Source organism: Scardinius erythrophthalmus (assembly GCF_964197995.2).
Source record: "Scardinius erythrophthalmus genome assembly, chromosome: 21".
Classification (NCBI taxonomy): Eukaryota; Metazoa; Chordata; class Actinopteri; order Cypriniformes; family Leuciscidae; genus Scardinius; species Scardinius erythrophthalmus.
In genome coordinates this window covers 14,997,265-15,016,317 of record NC_138241.1, presented here as the reverse complement: position 1 = coordinate 15,016,317, position 19,053 = coordinate 14,997,265, and the positions used below count along the sequence as shown (strand labels likewise).

General features: G+C 38.1%; 1 protein-coding gene across 3 annotated transcripts in view; it reads left to right on the top strand.

Moving 5' to 3' along the window:
* The window catches only part of adgrb3 (adhesion G protein-coupled receptor B3), a gene marked incomplete at its 5' end in the record, with an annotated part of 190,655 nt that overhangs the window by 139,891 nt on the left and 31,711 nt on the right, over window positions 1-19,053 (top strand). For all 3 annotated transcript variants that reach the window (XM_081351642.1, XM_081351641.1, XM_081351640.1), the window contains 3 exons: window positions 6,934-7,060; window positions 9,014-9,117; window positions 9,205-9,307. In XM_081351642.1, coding sequence (XP_081207768.1) covers window positions 6,934-7,060; window positions 9,014-9,117; window positions 9,205-9,307 — 334 coding nt within the window. The remainder of the gene's footprint in view (window positions 1-6,933; window positions 7,061-9,013; window positions 9,118-9,204; window positions 9,308-19,053) is intronic.

The window sequence follows — 19,053 nt, the reverse complement described above, 5'->3', positions numbered from 1 at the left end:
ATCTTTTCAGTGAATCTTTCACCTCAATCCAGTTCACAAAGCCGGCCTAAATGATTTGGATATGAATCAGACTGATCTGATTCTTGATTTTGACACACTGAATGAATGATCCGGGTTGAGGTGGTTAAAAGCTCACTGGAGAGGAAAATTATAAGTGAATGACAACTTAAACATTGGTCTGTTCTTCACGTAAAAGTGTAGTATGACTTCAAATAACTTGAAATATAGTGTACAGTTTTTATGGTTGACTTTTATGGTGCTTCTACGTCCTTTAAAAAGCTTTCATTGTAATTAAAATAAACAGGAACAGGACCATTTAATGTGTTTTTTTTTGTGTGTGTTCCACGAAAGAAAGTCACATACAGATTTGGAAAAACATGAGATTGGAGGACAAACTGAGGTTAAACTGTGTCTGGACTGGATTTCTCATTCACGTAGACTTGAATGCATGTTGTTGATGCCATTAACACTGTATTTGTGCAGAAAAACAATGAAGTATGTTAATTTTGCAAGAGTATCAAGAATACTCTTGTAGGTACACAAAGGCACTGTTTTATAAAATGGTAATGAGCAACAGGGATAAAAAAAGGAGGAAAATGTGTTGCGAATACCTGAAGTCACCATTACAATGTTTGCTTGTAAGCCTTGTTCACTTAAAATGACTTTCGTTATCCTATAAACATGGCTTCAGGATAGGGTTTGTATATAATCTGATTCAAATTATTTCTTTCCCATCTCAGCACAACCGATGAGATGTTTCTCCAAAGCTATCAGTAAGGTTTAGTATATGTCCCAGCATTGTGAAAATGATAAGTTACCTTTATTTAGAGGCGTGATCTTTCTTGCGGAGGCCAAATGTTGCTTAGCTCTGCATCGGTCATACAGACTCTCGCTTGAATACTTACAACTCTATCAATTCCCTCATGTATAAAAAAGCACAGGACGGCGAAACTTTGACATAAATCTCCATTTTTCCTTCGGAAAATATTCCTCTCAAGAGATAGAGGTGATGATTGGAATAGCAAAGTTCTTGTAATCTATCTATCTATCTATCTATCTATCTATCTATCTATCGATCTATCTATCTATCTATCTATCTATCTATCTATCTATCTATCTATCTATCTATCTATCTATCTATCTATCTATCTATCTATCTATCTATCTATCTATCTATCTATCTATCTATCTATCTATCTATCTATCTATCTATCTGGCATTGTCATGTTGTGTTAGTGTATTGGTAGCTGACATGCAGTGACAAGTGACACATCCTGTAATCTGGTTTGCTGTATTCAATATAAAACTACATTTTAAACAGTATTTTTTTCATGTTATTTTATAATTATTATGACCTTACCTTGATTGGGAAAGTACATGGAATGTAGTTTATACTTTAAACAATTAATTTATGACATCACAAGATTAAAGTAAAGTAAAGTAAGTAAAGTAAAGTAAATTTTTATTGTCATTGTGCAGTAGTACCATACAACGAAATTTGCTTGTGCATCCTCTAAGAAAACAATACTCGCATTCATATACACATTCACACAATAAATATAGTTAAAAATAACAGAGCATCCAACATTACACTTAAGTTCCATGACATAAAGTCCGTTCCTATAAAGTGCAACTGTGCTGACTGGGAGGTAGGAGTGTATAATTATTCAGTTCTGCAATGGCCCTTGCGATGAAACTGTTCTGCAGCCTGGAAGTCCGTGCTCTAAGAGCCCGGTACCGTCTGCCAGATGGAAGCAGGGAGAAAAGATGGTTTGAGGGGTGTGTCTCGTCCTGTAGAATGTTACGTGCTCGGCGGAGGCAGCGGATCTTAAAAATATCATCCAGTCGGTTCAGGGGAAGTCCAATGGTTTTTTCAGCAGATCTTATAACTCGATCAAGAGATTTCCTGTCCTTCCCTGTGCTATTAGCATACCATGCAGAAATCCCGTATGTTATGACACTTTCTATGGCACATTGATAAAAGATCTTAAGAAGCTCAGCAGGCAAATGGCTCCTTTTGAGTGTTCTTAAAAAGTAAAGTCGCTGTTGCGCCTTTTTAACCATAGCGGTAGTATTTATCTCCCATTTGAGGTCCTCTGAGATCATGATCCCCAAGAATTTAAAACATGATACCTTTTCCACTTCCTCACCATTAATTATGAGGGGTTGAGGGTCCTCCTTACACCTTCTGAAGTCCACTATTATCTCCTTTGTTTTCTTAACATTCATGGTCAAATTGTTGTTTTTGCACCATCCTGTCAGTCTGTCAACTTCATCTCTGTATGCATTCTCATTGTCGTTTGAGATTTCTCCCACCACAGTTGTATCATCCGCAAATTTTATCATTGTGTTCGAGGGGTGGGTGGAGATGCAGTCGTACGTGTAGATGGAATATAACAACGGGCTCAACACGCAGCCTTGCGGTGCTCCAGTGCTGACGGACAGGCTTGAAGATCGGTATGAGCCCAGTCTCACTGTCTGTGGGCGATCTGTCAGGAAATCCTTTATCCACATACACAGGCTGCTGCTAAGACCCAAGTCAAGAAGTTTAGTGACCAGCTGATTAGGAATAATAGTATTAAACGCTGAACTATAATCGATGAAAAGTAGTCTCACGTATGTCTTCCCCTTGTCCAGATGTGTTAGCGCTTTATGGAGGGCTGTAATGATTGCATCTTCTGTGGACCTATTTTCCCTGTAGGCATACTGATGCTGGTCCAGGTTGATAGGAAGAACAGATTTAACATGCTTCATCACCAGCCTCTCAAAGCACTTTGCAGCAATGGGGGTGAGCGCTACAGGTCTATAATCATTCAAGGTGCTGATGTGACTTTTCTTAGGCACTGGAATGATAGTTGCTGTTTTAAAGCAGGTCGGTACGGTTGATGTGGCCAGAGACATATTAAATATGTCTGCAAAGACATCTGCGAGCTGGTAGGCGCATTCTCTGAACACTCTTCCTGGGATCTCATCCGGTCCCTCTGCCTTTCTAGTGTTTACAGACCTAAAGCTGCATCTCACTTCCTCTGCTGTTACTGTAAATGTAAAATCTGTATCAGCAGGGGGGGGAGCAGCTCCATTATCTGGCCCTGATGTTTCAAAACGGGTATAGAAGTGATTGAGCTCCTCTACCAAGGAGGCATTGATGTTTGTAGTTGGTTCACGGCTGGCCCTGTAATTAGTTATTTGTTGTATTCCTTGCCACACACGTGTTGGATCTTTATTGGTAAAGTGACCCTCTATCTTTTCCTTGTATGCTGCTTTTGCCTGCTTGATGCCCTTTTTCAAGTTGTACCTTGATGTATTATATAGTGCTCTGTCCCCAGATTTAAATGCTGTATTGCGCTCCCTCAGAAGGGCATGGACCTCCACCGTCATCCAAGGTTTTCTGTTAGGAGGGATCTTGATGCGTGTGTTGATAGTAATATTTTCAACACAAGTCCTGATGTAACAGAGAACAGTAAAAGCATATTCATTCACATCCTGATTAAAAAACAAAGTCCAGTTTGTTCGCTCAAAGCAGTCTTGTAGCTGTAGAGATGCGTCTTCAGGCCACCTCTTAACAGTTCTCACAGTAATCTTCTGCTTTTTAATGACAGGGCGATATGCCGGAATCAGGGATAGTGACAAGTGATCGGACTGGCCCAGGTGTGCGAGGGGGAAGGCTCTGTATCCCTTTTTAATATTAGAGTATACACAGTCCAGTATGTTATTCCCTCGTGTTGCACATTTAACATGCTGATAAAAACTGGGTAACACTGTTTTAAGATTAACATGGTTAAAATCACCAGCCACAATAAAAATGCCTTCTGGATAATTGTTTTGCTGTTTATCTATAGCTGTTAGTGCATGACCTAATGCTAAATTACGGTCTGCGTCTGGTGGAATGTAGACCGCTGTTACCACGGTGACAGTAAATTCACGTGGCAAATAAAAAGGTCTACACTTAACAACTAGCAGCTCTAGATCAGGTGAGCAGTGCTTATAAATAACAGTAGAATTTGTACACCAGTCTTTGTTCACATATATGCACAGTCCGCCTCCGCGGCTCTTACCCGAGTTCTCTGTTCTGTCACTCCGATGTAATGAGCGACCCGCTAGCTCAACTGCTGCGTCCGGGATCCCCGGGTGTAGCCAACTTTCAGTGATAATTATCACAGAGCTGTCCCGTGTGGTTGTCCGGCTTGATATGTCTAAATGTAGTTCATCCATCTTATTCCCCAGGGATCGGGCGTTCGCGACATACAGGCTAGGAAGTGGTGGTTAAACTAAAAAATGAGAAGAAAAAAAAGGTTTAATTTTCATGCATCCTAAAATGTAAAGGCATCTAAATGCATAAAATGCTTGGAAATGATTATGGCATAGTATATGTTTCATACATAATGCAATGAAGTATTACCTTCCAAAGTAGTGGCATTTTTTATGTTCTACTTGTTGAAGTCTCTAGCAGTCGTTACATCTTGAAGAAAATTGACAGGCATCAGGAGAAGTTATTAAAAATTAACTGCATGTTTAATGCTGTGCAACATGGATACTTGCATGATTTAAGTTAATAAAAATGGTCAATAAGTTTGTTATATATATATGATATATACATAATTTTCTTGATTTTGGAATCATATAGGAATAAAGACATGCGGTTGATGATCATTTTATGTTGTATTTTTGCCAGTTGTCCAATGCTACTTTTTTCATACAGAATTGAATTAAATGTAATGCTGAGTTGCTTTGTGAAGTGCCTTTAAAGGATTATTGTTAGACTCAAGGCTTATGTATAAAATGAACAGTCCAAAAATAACCACAAAACAGACATGAATAGACCCCTGATTTCAACATTCTGGCAGTTTAAAGCACACATTTTCCTATATTAAGTGAATTACTGCCAGTAACCTGGCATCCTAACAGTACAATTGTTATAAAATATAAAGGATTATTATTAAATAATCAAAAGAATAAGATAAGATTTTAATTTTTTGCCAAAGTGTCATATTAATAACTATTTTAAATAAAGCATCAAATCACAAACTTGTGGTCAGAGGTTTAGTGTTATTCTGCTATCCTAAATGTAGTGATTCAGTACCATGGACAGCACCATGTTCAGTTTCAGCTATTTAAAGTCATTAGTTCCTCCTCGTACAATTGCCTAGAAACCGAGTCTATCTTGAGCCTAGCGTAATTCATACACCCACAGACTCCTCCACAGACTGTGTGTCTTTCAAATTCCACCCAGACCGGAAGAGCCAAGTGAGTAACTAGAGAACAGATGCAACTAAACGGAAAATAAATTGGCTTCTCTCTGGTAGAAAATATATTCAACTTCCAATTCCAATGATGATAACGTAATGTTGCTTCTATAATGTCATATAGTCAATGATTGGATGAATTGACCACATATTGAGTGGATCAAATCATATAGGTGTGCTGACATGGCAACCCACAGTAATCCATTCCACAATGTCCTGATAAATGCCTGGAGTCAGTGGCTATTGGTTTGCTGTCGATGCGGTTAGACAGGACAGGGCCACACTTCGTCTTCCATGAGCGAATCAATCCAGCCTGATTTATGTTGTACACAGCTAAATATGATTCAAAACTGAGGGTCATTCGGTATGCATGAATCATGGATCATTAGCTAATGTACATTTCAGGTTCTTAGAAATGTCATGAAATTTTTAAACGAATCATACATTTTCATATATGAATATGTATGAACTACAGATATGCTATCATATAATGCCCTTTACTCACTTTTAATGAAAGTTATTATGCATGCTATCCATGCATATGAAAAAGGGTGAGTTTTAAAGCTTAATTAAACCTTGAAAAGAGAGCAATTGCTGCGGTTTAATTATGGAGATGTGACAAAATCCTCCATAGTCTTCCTCAGGGAAGAGTTACTAAAGGTGTCATGTTATACAGCCTCCGGAAAAAGGCTGTATTTGTTATGCATCGTTTGGAGGCACTATAATTCAGTGTTGCTTTTATATTGCACTTTTACAGTATCAACTGGTTAATCGTAGTATAGACTAGTTTTTGTTATATCAGAAGTTCAGATATGAATATTTGACACAATGTAATCAAACATTGATCAGTTAAGTAAATACATACCCGAATGATGTTTACCAGCTTATTTCCCCCTTTTAAATGATTTATTATCATGCTAAGTTGTGATATATCAGCATACGATCTTTAGATGTAACCACAGCAATATCAACCGAGATGTGTAAGCATTAATACATAGGTGAGATGTTTATTCTATCATTTTGCTAGCCAGAGAAGGAGAAATTGGCTGCTACCATCCAGTCAGTTTTCACGGGGTGGTTAACGGTTCCGCTCGTTTTTTCCCTGACGTTTACGTCTCGGAGAAAGAATATTGCGAAAACAAAAGCTATAAAATTGGATGAACTAAAGATATTTACGGATAAATGCCGAAACCAGGATGAACGAACAAGAAAAGGGGACTATTTCGGAGGCATCTCCCCCCTCCGCTGTAGCGCGAGGCAGGAGGCAAGAGAGTATCAATCTGATGCCGACCGCCGTTTCTAGGCTGTTTTTTTTTCCCTCAGGAAAGCGTCCAAAAGGCGCTAATTAATAAAACGAGTGGAAATACACACCGATAGAGAGAGATAAGAGAAAGCTGAAGCAGAACGTTAGGACCAGCGTCAAAGGGAACCACAGGTTCGGGTTTATTTTGCTCTGTGTGGTGTGAGTGTATCTGTGAGCAGCGAGTCGTTCAGCGCCACAGAAAGAGCCTTCAGCCAGCGCTTCAGTCGCACTCAATACGATCTGCACTAAAATTGCGTTTACTTTCTGTCGCTTAAGTAAGAGTGAAGTGGGTGAGATGAGAGAGCACTGTTGAGAATTCCGAGCGACGGATTCACAGAGGGGGAAAAAAGCTTGTTAAAGCTATTTAATCTTCTGTGTGTTGTGTAGGAACGATTCTTGGGGCAGCTGGAGCTCTAAAGGATGCAGAACTGTGCTCACCGATGCATCCCACACCAAATGCTTATGTGATCGGGTATCTACCTTCGCCATTTTGGCTCAACAACCCAGAGAAATAGTAAGTATTGGAATTGACTTCTACGGGGATCACACGAGATGCTGTATTGATTAAAGTGCGTGTGTGGTTTTCAAAGTGATATTTAATAACTGACTTCAATTATGTCATATTTGATTAAGATAGAAATCTACCTGTGCAAAGCTTGTGCAGCCTATGTGTGTGAGAGAGAGAGCTCAGATTCTTATGTGATTAATTGCTATTAAAGTATTAAATTATTATATGGACAGTATATCGTTAATATTTTAATTATTGTTTCACCGTTTATTTAAGCTTCCCCCTTCAAATATTGATGAAAACTAAGGGTAAAAAACTATCATGACTATCATAATCTCCATTTTGCCTTTCCTAAATATTGCTCAAAGCATTTGGATGTGTTCATGTTTGAGATGGCATCTGCAGTAGCCTCTTTATCAGTGAGATTAAATAAGATATTTATATGAATAAAATAATTCTTAGCGTTGAGATATTATGCAGATATTCCTGGATTGTGCAAATAAATTATGGCTTTCTTATTATGCAATAATGGCTTCATCCTCTTATTAAAGTTCCCGTCTCATTGACGTAGATTAATGTAACCATATAATATTAATCTACCTTTTACCTTTGCTGTGTATTGCTCATAGCATTTGGATAAGCTTCACATTTGAGATGCAATGCCATCAGCTGTGGTCTCTTTACTAGTAGATTCAGCCGAACATGGCTGTTTTATTCTACAGAGTAAGAGGCAGCCATTTTTTTCTCTGCCCATGTGACCAGTCAGTGAATAAATGGCTCCCGTGTGAAAATGATGGTGTTGTCTGCGTCTCCGTGATTCAGCAGGGGCAAAGTTTGATAACTCCTATCATTGCAATGCACGGCTGATATGTCACAATGACTTGTGACTCCTGGGAGCTGGATTGAGGGGGTTGCCAGATGGAATTCTGGGGGAAAAGACATAAATAAAGGGACTAGCTGGGATATGCACTGCCAGGGCTTAGTTAAGGCCTGTGAACCTAATACAAGCAACTATTTAAGATGATGGGTAGTCATATATAGGCCTATATATGTATGTGGACGCAATATATGTACACACAATATGTTCTGAGATTCTAAACTGTGCTCAAAATGATGGTCAACATCTAGTGATGCAGGTTCAAACATCATTTAAACACCAAAATGAGAGACATCATAGGGGCCGAGACAGTCCAGTCGCATTCAAATATATAGGAGAAATTGTAACAAATCAATATGTCGGCAAAAGTCCCTTTTTGATAGACAAATGAAAGGCCCCTATCCTACTTTTAAAAAACCCAATCACCCTTTTCGTTGAAGCATTTTTTATGTTTGTAAATGCCATTAAAAATACCACTATTTTCCATGATTTGAACTAAATAATTTATTAATTTATGGGACCATTGTTGTCATATTTTTTTTTGTTCGCACAAACTTTGTTGCTTTATTTTCCTGTTATCTCTGTAAAGCTGTATATAAATAAAAGTGACTTAACTTGATATTTTAATGTGTCATAGTTCTAATGTGATTACATGTTATTTGAATGTAACCCTGACATTCCATTTTGGAGGTTTTCCGATTCAAGGAGTTGCACTTGCATTACTGGAAATACCTACCAAATGACCTCAGAGTGGACTGGTTTGGCTTAAAAGAGATTGTTATGTATTTTAGTTAATTATGGCTTGTGACATTAAGCAACCACCTGTTGATAATGAGCAATATTCATTTGTATGGGGGCAAAACACCTTTTATTTATGTGAAGGGGAGATTGAATGGGGACAAATGAATTAGAGACCAAAAAAGCTTGTGCTTTAATCCTCTGAATTTGTGCAGTATAAATGGCTGTGCTGCAACAAGCTAGTGCGCTGTAATGTGCTTTATTACAAGGCACTGAAATGGGCTTTTATTAGTGGTACATGGGTTTGAAAATCATTCACTGAAGCTCTTGTGTGCCATTCACAGGCTATGGAGTACTCAGGGGTTCCATCTGTGACACTAATAGTGGGCTGTGGTCTGTCCTGTCTGGCCTTGATCACACTGGCCGTGGTATATGGTATTCTATGGAGGTAAGTGCATTGATGTACAAGGGATATTACAAATAATGCCATTGCACTTTTGGGGGAATGCAACTTTGATATACCATTTCTTTTCAGGTACATCAGGTCAGAGAGATCAATCATTCTGATCAATTTCTGCCTTTCAATCATCTGCTCCAACATCCTGATACTAGTTGGACAGACGCAGACACACAATGCGGTAAATATTTCAATTTTATCCACTTTTAAAATATCTCTAATGTATTTTACTCCGATATTGCAAGATTAGATTGAAATTGTGATGAAGGCCACCAAGCATTTACTGAGAATTTGAGCGTCGATTTGTACTTGAACAAAATGTCCACTCTGGATTCTCATGTTTATTTCTCGGCTTGCGTGTGGGCTGATTTTGTAGGCTTGTCTTGCATGCCAGACAGCTTCTCTGCACTAATATTATGTCGATCTAGACATTTACGGGTTTATAATGTAAACGAAACATTGCTTTTACTTAATACTGGTGAAGAACTTTCTGTCTGCTGTTTGTATATCATACCACCCCGCCAGATTGTTTTAATTCCTCTATTTTGAGGCATTGTGACTCACTTAAATTCAAGCTGGCTGGCCTAATTTTTTCTGAAGTGACCTACCTACCTATCCAGATGTTCGAGTTTTTGTGTAGTGAGCTGCATATTCTGTTATATGCTGTTGTGTTTGTATAAACAAATTGCATTATTTTCTTGTGGTAAGCAATTTATGTACAGTACATATATTTTCAGTTTAGGTTCATTTAGCAAATGTCTGGTAAATGAATCACTCTTTGTTATTGGTTAATTTAAACTGAACCCAAAAGAGCCAGGTGCTTTTTTTTAAAGGCATGTATTTAGCAGTATTTGAAGCCCAAGTTATGATACCACTGATGTTGGATTTTATTTCTTTATTGCTGATTTGAAGACATTAGCCTAAACCATTTAAATGGTTTCCTCTGCACATTCAGAAAAGCATGAGCTTCTTTTCACCATTGTTTATCAGTATACTAGATTATATTTGAGTCTTAAATTAGTACTCAGCAAGCCATGGCAGTTATTTTTAGCAAGTGAGTACTTCGCTCTGTGTCCAATGCCAAGGAGAAATAAATACATTAGCCAGAATCCAGCTGGCTGCAGTCTGAATTATACAACGCAAATGCAAAATGGACGGACGCAGGTACGAGACCAGAAAGATTGTGTCCATGTAAACCACAAATAGAATAGACATGTGACTGTGAACTTTTTTGCTCTTGAGTTTGTAATTCCACAAACGAGACACAAAACTTTTATTTTTTGAATTATTGACTTTGTTACATGCTGCGGTTTCATTGTTCTCGCTGAGATGAGTGAGTTTTGACGTCAAAATCTAAACTATCCTAACCTCTTTCCAAGTGATCGGCTTCCCTAAAGACTAAACGGTCTTTCATCATCAGTTTTTTTTAGTTGAGTGAAGTTTTTTTTGGTGGTGTTCAGTTAAGGAAGCGGGGATCACTGATACGAGTAACAAAAATATTCAGTTATTTGCAAGACTTAAACTAAAGTTTATTATTTGCAAAACTTAAACTAAAGTTAACCAAAGTTCATCCTGTTTGTGATGATGATTAGTAGATATGCATCACAGTAAACTTGAAGCAAAAGTCCCTTAGTGTTCACAGTCCAAATGGTTCAGTTATATAACCGTCTCTCTGCAATATCCAGAGCCCACGTGAATCTGAACATTTGTTGCGAATGGTTGTGAATGGAACGTCTAAATTTCAGGATCCAGGTAGGGTGAAAGCATGTTAATGCTCTTTACATGTCTGCAATTCATTGTAAATAGGACTAAATAGGCTCCCAGCTAGATGGCAACACTCAAAATGATTTCTTTTTTCCAGCTCATTGTGTGGAGATGGTGTATATAAGTCATTCAAGATGTAATTATAAGATGCAGATCCTGATCAGTAGATCCTAGAGTCAAATTTTCTCACATTCACCATTTCAAATTCAACATCAGGGATGATTGGATATGGGAAATTGCAGAACTTTGGAAGAACAAAGATTAATTATTCACTCTCACGCTTACAAATGACGCTCATTTACCCTCGTTTGAGTAAACAAGATAAAAGAGGTTGATTTCTCACTGCTTACAAGCTTGTCAGGACTAGCACAGCTGGTGGTTTTTGGTTATCATCAGAGGAGGGTTTACACAGAGTGGAACGTTATTCCTACGCTGCCCACACAGATAGGGCTTCTGAGTGAGTCAACGCTGCTGCGGGAATAACACATTACTCAGTCACACAGTCAGACATTTCAGCGCAGTTTCAGGGCAGCACAAGGCATGAGCTTTTTCCAATTCTAATTTTAACGAGCGTTCTGGGATGGAAGGAAGTCAATTCCCAAGGTTAAAACAAATGAATTTCCTGTTACATTAAACTGATCAAAAGAAGCCGTTGACTGTAGCTCTGCTGCATCACCTGGTGAGATGCTTGACTGGCATTCTTCTGAATGCACCTTGAGGACGTATGGGTTATAAAAGCGTTCCTTTAGGACAAACAGAAAGACTTTAATTAAGCTGGCTTTATTTGTTCTATTAAACATGTTTTTTTTTTATAGTAATTCTGCTTGAAATTATTCTAATTATTTAATAAGATAAAATAAAAAAAGTTATTAATTAATTCAGAGGGACACGTTCAAAATTAAGCATTACTATTTAAACCAAAAAAGAAAACTTAAAAAAATATTTTTAAATAGACTAAATAAATCCAAATCAGGCACGTGCTTAGGACACCGACATCTGTACAGAAAACAGTCCCATACACGTCATAGTTTCCAAAATATTCACATTTATTTAAACAGCAATACTTCTTCAGGTATAGATTGTTTGCAAGACAGAACATCTGTGTTTAAATAAATATATGTATTTTTAAGGAACACTGCAGGAATGTATTCTCTCCATTTTTAATATTTTAGAGACTCAATGATTCTAAAATCATTTTTGAAACAATGAAAACCAAGTTTCATTTTATGGCACTTTTACGAATGTAAAACTGTGCAAAGATTAAATATTCAGTAATTAATTATTGAATGTTTTTTCTTTGCACAGAATAACATTCACAATGACTATGTTTACGTGTGCACCAATAATGAGTTGTTGTTTTTTTGTACAATAATCAGAGTAAGGATGTTTACGTGACACAAGCAAAACTCTTCACGCCTGTTTACATGCAATTTGAATTATTCTGATTATTCATTAAGAAATGTGTTCATTTTAATGCCATTCTTCACATATCCCAATGCAAAGCACACATAATGAACTATCATACAGTAGGTGTGTTAACACATTTCAATGGACATTTTGAATATTATTCGAAAAACATAGCAATGCCGCTGTAAGTGGGATGCCTACGTCACGTTTTTCACAGCGTTTCTGAATGAAGATAAGGAGCAGAGACTGCGCAGCGAGTTTAGTGTTACAGAGTTGAGGGAAAACTTCAGAATAATGTCACTCATGAAGTTCAGTCTGTAAAAACAAGTCACCCATGTACGTCCGAGCACATGTGCACTTTGGTCAGAGCTGTACTGCGATTACGGTGTTTACATGCCTGTTTAAAGCAGCGTAGACCATATAGTTTTATGTGATTGTGGTTACTACGATTGAGCTTAATCGCATTCGTTTGATCTAAGTATTGTGTTTACATGAGGTTTTAACGCAATATTGCCAAAATCCCATTATAATCCCATTATGAGGGTGCATGTAAACGTAGTCAATGTATGACATTTTGTATCACTGTGAAACTTCTCAGTTTCCTCTCCATCCATCCACCATCTTGGATGAATAATTTCACAAGCTTATCGCAGTTTATTCTGTTAGTTCCTTTTTCGTAAACACTACATGTGATACTGCCTTTAAAATGTAGCCAAAACGAGATCTCTTTGAAGGCAGAATAGTTTTGCTGCCTACGTTTTGTAACAGCTTTTTGTGTTTGGGAGCATGCCTATAATGCCTTAAGGTTTTGGAACAGAGCTTTGGTGCCTTCATGGGATATTTGCCATTAAACATGCCATTTATAAAAAAATAAGATAAAAATTAGACATGCATCTGCTTTAGTTTGTTGAGGTATGATTTATCGTTATTGATGTCGTTATTCTAAGAACGCTCAGTGTAATCTTAATGACAGCAGTGCAGCAGGTCCTCCATTAATGGACCATAATTACATCTGGACCTCTGCTCGGTCCGCTTCTAAGGCATCAGTACAGCATTTTAAATGGTCAGTGCATCTGTGTTACCATGACAATAAAATGCCATTCTCTAGTGTATCACTGTCTTGCCAGTTCTTTTTGCAGCCATTTGCCATGCTCTCAAGTAGCAATTTAGTGTAATTCCTGCTTCATCACACTGGCGAAGACGATGGATACGTGTCTCAGAGGGTGCAGGTTTGTGCTTCCAGATGAAGGTCACACATATGACGTGATGGCCATGCGAGAGAGAGCACTCAGCCTGCGGCTTTCTCTGAACGTTGAGCTGATCTGAAGGCCTTGTCAGTGCTGATCATAAACACTGCCATCTTCCTTTTTAATTCCACACCACGTCATTTTACATTTAGCATGAGGGAGGATTCAACATTTTCCCCAAATGAATGCAAATCTGCTTTTCTGTTTAGAATTATTTGTTTACATTTATATAGCGCTTTTCTGGGTACTCAAAGTGCTTTACATATGGTCTCCTTAAAACACCACCAATGTGCTGCATCCACCTGGATGATGCGACGGCAGCCATAGTGCGCTAGAACGCCCACCACACACCAGTTTACTGGTGGAGAGGAGACAGAGTGATAGAGCCAGTGAGTATATATGGAGATGATTAGGAGGCCGTGATGATGGACAGAGGCCACTTGGCAAATTTGGCCAGTATACACCACTACTCTTTTTTTTTCAAAAGACATCGAAAAATTTGAATGACCACATTTTGGACCCCAGTTTAATGTCTCATCTGAAGGACGGTGCTTTTTGACAGTATAGTGTCCCCATCACTATACTGGGGCGTTAGGACCCACACAGACCACAGGGTGAGCAGCACCCCCTGCTGACCTCAATAACACCTCTATTAGCAGCTAGTTTTCCCAGGAGGTCTCCCATCCAGGTACTGACCAGGCTCAGCCCTGCTTAGCTTCAGTGGGCAACCAGTCTTGGGCAACAGGGCGATATGGTTGCTGGCAATGAATGGGAAATGAAAAAATGTTGACCCATCAACAACTATTATTATAAGCAAAAGCTGTATTATAGAATGATTCATTTTTTTTTTTGTGTGGAACAAAGGGTTGACGTCCTTATTGCATCAAAGATGTAAAGCGGTTCAACTACCCTCCCACGAAATGATTAAGGCTGCTGACAACGGTTTAGCCCCCTGTGAGTTATTTAAAATGTGCTTTTCTTTTTTCTGTTGTCTGGAGCCTTCATAAGATTTGACTTAATGTCAGCTTTGAAAGTAGCGGTGCACAGACATGCCTCTTACTTGGTTATATTGGTTAATGAATAAAACATGCAACTGAGGACATGCAACAAATGGCAAATAATAGGAACCTTAGTTGTTCATTACAAACCTTCTCTCAGTAAAGGAGATTTGTCAGTTGAAATGTGGCACAAATATAGACCTTTTGTCAATGTTTTTGTTTGTTTGTGTGTGTGCAGTAGACCCTTTATGAGACCTATGAGAAATGACTGTGTATTCTTCTAGTGTGTGTTGTTATACGGCCCTATCATACACCCGGCGCAATGCAGCAAGTGTTTTTTGCTAGTTTCAGCCCGACGCAGTTATCATTTTCACATCCTGCGCCACGTTGTTTAAATAGCAAATGCATTTGCGCCCATCGGCGTGCTGGTCTGAAAACGAGGTGTGTTCAGGCGCAGTTGCTATTTTGAGGCAACTGAAATAGACTGCAATATTTATTTATTTTTTATTTAAAGAGCGTGTTTGTAATATGCGCCTATAGGCGGGTCCACAACGCGCGCACACTTTGTCCCGTAGATCTGTTTCCTCTCTGGAGAAGCGCTCAGTTTTTCTGCTTGCAAATTCCACCATGTTAATCTCGAATCCGCCATGGCGCGAGCGCAACTGGCTTTTAAAGGGAATGGGAGATGAGAATCTGATTGGTTTATTCCACGTTACACCCAAAACACACCCATTACTCATTAAGAGAATAGGGACAACCCTTTTAGACCGTGCGCCGGGCACACAGACTATTTGTCCTGTCGGTAAACTAGCAAAAGTGGATTCGGACCTTAGGTGCTGCTAATGGAATAAGCGGATACTTATTCTTTATAAGAATACAGCACAGAACAGATCTTCATTTGTGATCTTCATTTGTGTTCTGAAGATGAACGAAGGGCTTACGGGTTTGGAACGACATGAGGGTGAGTAATTAATGACATAAATTTCATTTTTGGGTGAACTAACTCTTTAAGAGGTAAAGACGTAAGTTCAGTGCTGTAGTTCTTATAAAGAGTAAGCCGAACAGACACAAAGTCTGTTCTTATTCCATTAGAAGCACCTAAGGTGTCTTATGGGGCTGTAGGATTATTAAATGGTGTTTAGAGACTTCCTCTTATCTCTCGCTGCAAGAAAAGGTGCCATTTAATCCTGTGGCTCGTTGTGAAGGATCAGAGTGCCAGTATGTACTAGCTGTCAGAGCAAATGAAATGGCAGATTTATATGAACCAGACTTTATTCACTTTGAGGCCCTGAACTTTTACTTTCAATTTAAAGTATAAGTTGGTCTAACTTAAAAAAAAAACAAAAAACGATCTATCTATCGTTCTATTGTTCTATCGTTTTATCTGTCGTTCTAACAACTGCTGTTTATATCAGTATTCAAAGTACATAAAGCATATACAACCTTAAAACCTTTTTTAAACTTTTTAAAAGGCCAACATGACAGTCTTGACAAACTTTATTTTCTAGTTAAACGAGACAATTTCTTAAAATTTCAATTAATTTTAGTTCTACTTCCTAACATTCAAATTAGAGATGCTATTCTGCTACCTCATTTCAAATCCAGGAATTAAATTTGAATTTAAAAGTCTGATCTGTATAATGGACAATCCTTTTGTGATCAGCCAAAAAAGAAACTTGTTGCTAAGACAGAGCTTATTTTATAGTTTAATAGAAGATTGCAAAGACATTTTTGAATATTGTGCACTGATGCACCATGCGCCATAAGACCCGAAATGTGCATTACAAAGTAAAAATGGTTCTTTTTTGTTTCATATTGATTTTAAATGATAGGAAAAAGCATCATGTTGTAGCTGCTCTCTTAAGGAGTGATGGTCAGCTCTCCTGAACATTTCTCAGTATCGTTTTTCACCAGACCTCAAAAACCTCATGTTTACAGAGGTAAATAATTCTAATCTTCACCTTCAAGACGAGTCTATAATTTAGTGTGTAATTTAGTCTGTATTTATGTGCAACTTCTTTTTGATCAGTTGCTGACTTGTTTATCTTCTCAAGTACTAAGATGTGAGGATAGCCCACGGCACCTTTCCAAACGCAAACATTGTGGATTTTGATTGGAAAGAACCGATGTGAATAACGTTTGAACATGATGAAAAACATTAAAATTTACTTTTCCTGTGGAATTTTCATTTTGTAAGCGGGGACACTAGTAATAGTCAGTCCAGGCAGCAGTGAAGGAAACTATAGAAGAAAATGCTGTCTTATTTGTGGTAAATATACTACTAGATATGCTCCTATTAAGCAGAGATCATTGCAGCCATACTTTATGAATTGTTTAGATGCTACTAGTGTAGCGTCTGCTTTTATTTTACCTTACCTGTTGAATAATAGAAAGCAACATTTTCATATCTTGGTGTAGCAGCAGCATTTGTCATAAATATTAATGTAGGAAAGACATTTATGTCAAAACAGAAACAATCCTGCTCAAACAGCTGAAGAGTGCTGTTTGTATCAGGGTAGATGTGGGTAGTATGTTACATTAATTGGTGAGGAGAAAAGCATTTCGTACAATAATCTTGACAGAGTGTGAATAAATAGTTGTTAAACTGAGATATTGTGCTACAGCTCAAGGGTGTGATGATGGCAGGATCCCTGAAATATCCAGACTGGAGGAGTAGGACCATTTTCTTTTCTGTTGCATAATGAGTCTGGCTTAATTGGCCTGGATATCAGCATCATGTCAGTTTGACTCTTAACCACGGCTTACAATATCAACACTTCCTTTACATTGTGCTGATCTGTGAGAGCATTGCACTATTACAAACTACTACTACAGCTCTGGCTTAGATTAGAGCTGCTCTTCACAGAAAGCTGCCATATAAGCTTCAGAATATAATGAATGGAATAGAGGGAGTATTGAATACTTTTTAAATTGAATACTTTTATTTATTAATTTTTTTGTCCTTGTCACCTGGTCACTGCCAAAGAGCTGTACAATAATTCTGTTAAATTCTCCTCTAGGAGTAAATATTTATAGTGTTTTTTTTTTTTTACCGGAGTTAAGCAGGCTTCATTGAGATGGTTATTAGAAAAACAGAGATAAAATAATAAATTAAGTGAGGTTTAATGGAGAAAAAAAATGGCTGATTGAGCAAAATATCCCATTTATGATGTCCTGAAAAAAAGTCTTAATTTCTTATAGTTTTTCTCAGTTACAAAATTGAAAGTCAGTACTGAATTAATGGCTTTGGTAATTACGTAAATGTTTCATTATTTTAAGTCGCTCCCTCCAATTATCAGAAGTTTATTCCACTTGGTAGAGTCTCACTGGCAGAGGACAATGCAGTGACCTCATATTCCCATCACGTATTTACTTTTAAATGACTTTGATTATGCTACATCATTTTTTTATTATTATTCATGGCATCATTTAATCGCCTCTTCAAAGAGAATATTGAAGCTCCCTCGAAGAATCATCTGAAATGAAAGGATTCTCTGTTGATAAGAAACCGTGACGGATGACTCACAGATCAAATTATTTAGCTTAGAGTCAAAGATTTGAATCCTTCTGACACATCAGCCACTCTGATGATCTGTCGAGATAGCTTTCAATAAAAACATGCTCTAATTTGTTTTATCTATAACTTTGCCTTGGGATAAAATGAGTCAGTCTTTTTCATGTTTGAACAGCTGAATGATAAATAGTTAATGACAGCTTAATGGGCTAACTGACCTACTGCACTGGCAAACTTGTGACATTGGCATCTGTAGATGTTATCTGGGGTGGTATTATTTTCCCCCAGCCTTTTAGTTGAGCTTTGTAATGAAGACAGTATTCTATAGTTATCTTCTGACAGCTCGGTCCCTGCGCGACATGTGAGTGCTGTGATAGAATGACGTAAAAACCAAGAGAGCAGTTCTGTTTAGGGGTGTCCATGGTTAACCGATTAACCGTTAAAAATTGCGTAACCGAGTGAAACATTTTGCTCGGTTAAGTGGCGTCAATGGCGTGCACTGAATTTAGTTGTAATATATTTTTGCACCACCAGAGACCAGTTTTCTAATATGAAGCGGGCAAAGAAAGCGTGCGTCCGAGAGTGAAGGCTGTGCGCGAGCCAGAAACAAACATAGTATCCGCGCCACTGATCGCAGCACAATAATCCGTCCGTTACCGTTAATCAGTCCGTTTACCGTTACATTAACCCATACAATTTGTATTATGCATTTCCTAAACATGTACTTGCTAATCAAACACTTTATATGAGCAAACTACTAATCTATAAAACACAATCGGTCTTCCGACCTTTTACTATTGTGTTGATATGCGCGAGGGAGAGAGAGCAATACAGAGCTCGTGTTGTTTAAAGGCGGTGAGAGTGCGCGCGCGCGCGCGCGGCCGGGGCTCTCTCACTGTTTGTTCTTATGCGCCCTGTCCACTGATCTAAATAATTAGTTGTTACGACGACTTATTTGTTCCCTCGTTTTAATAAATCGTGGACACCTTTAACTAAT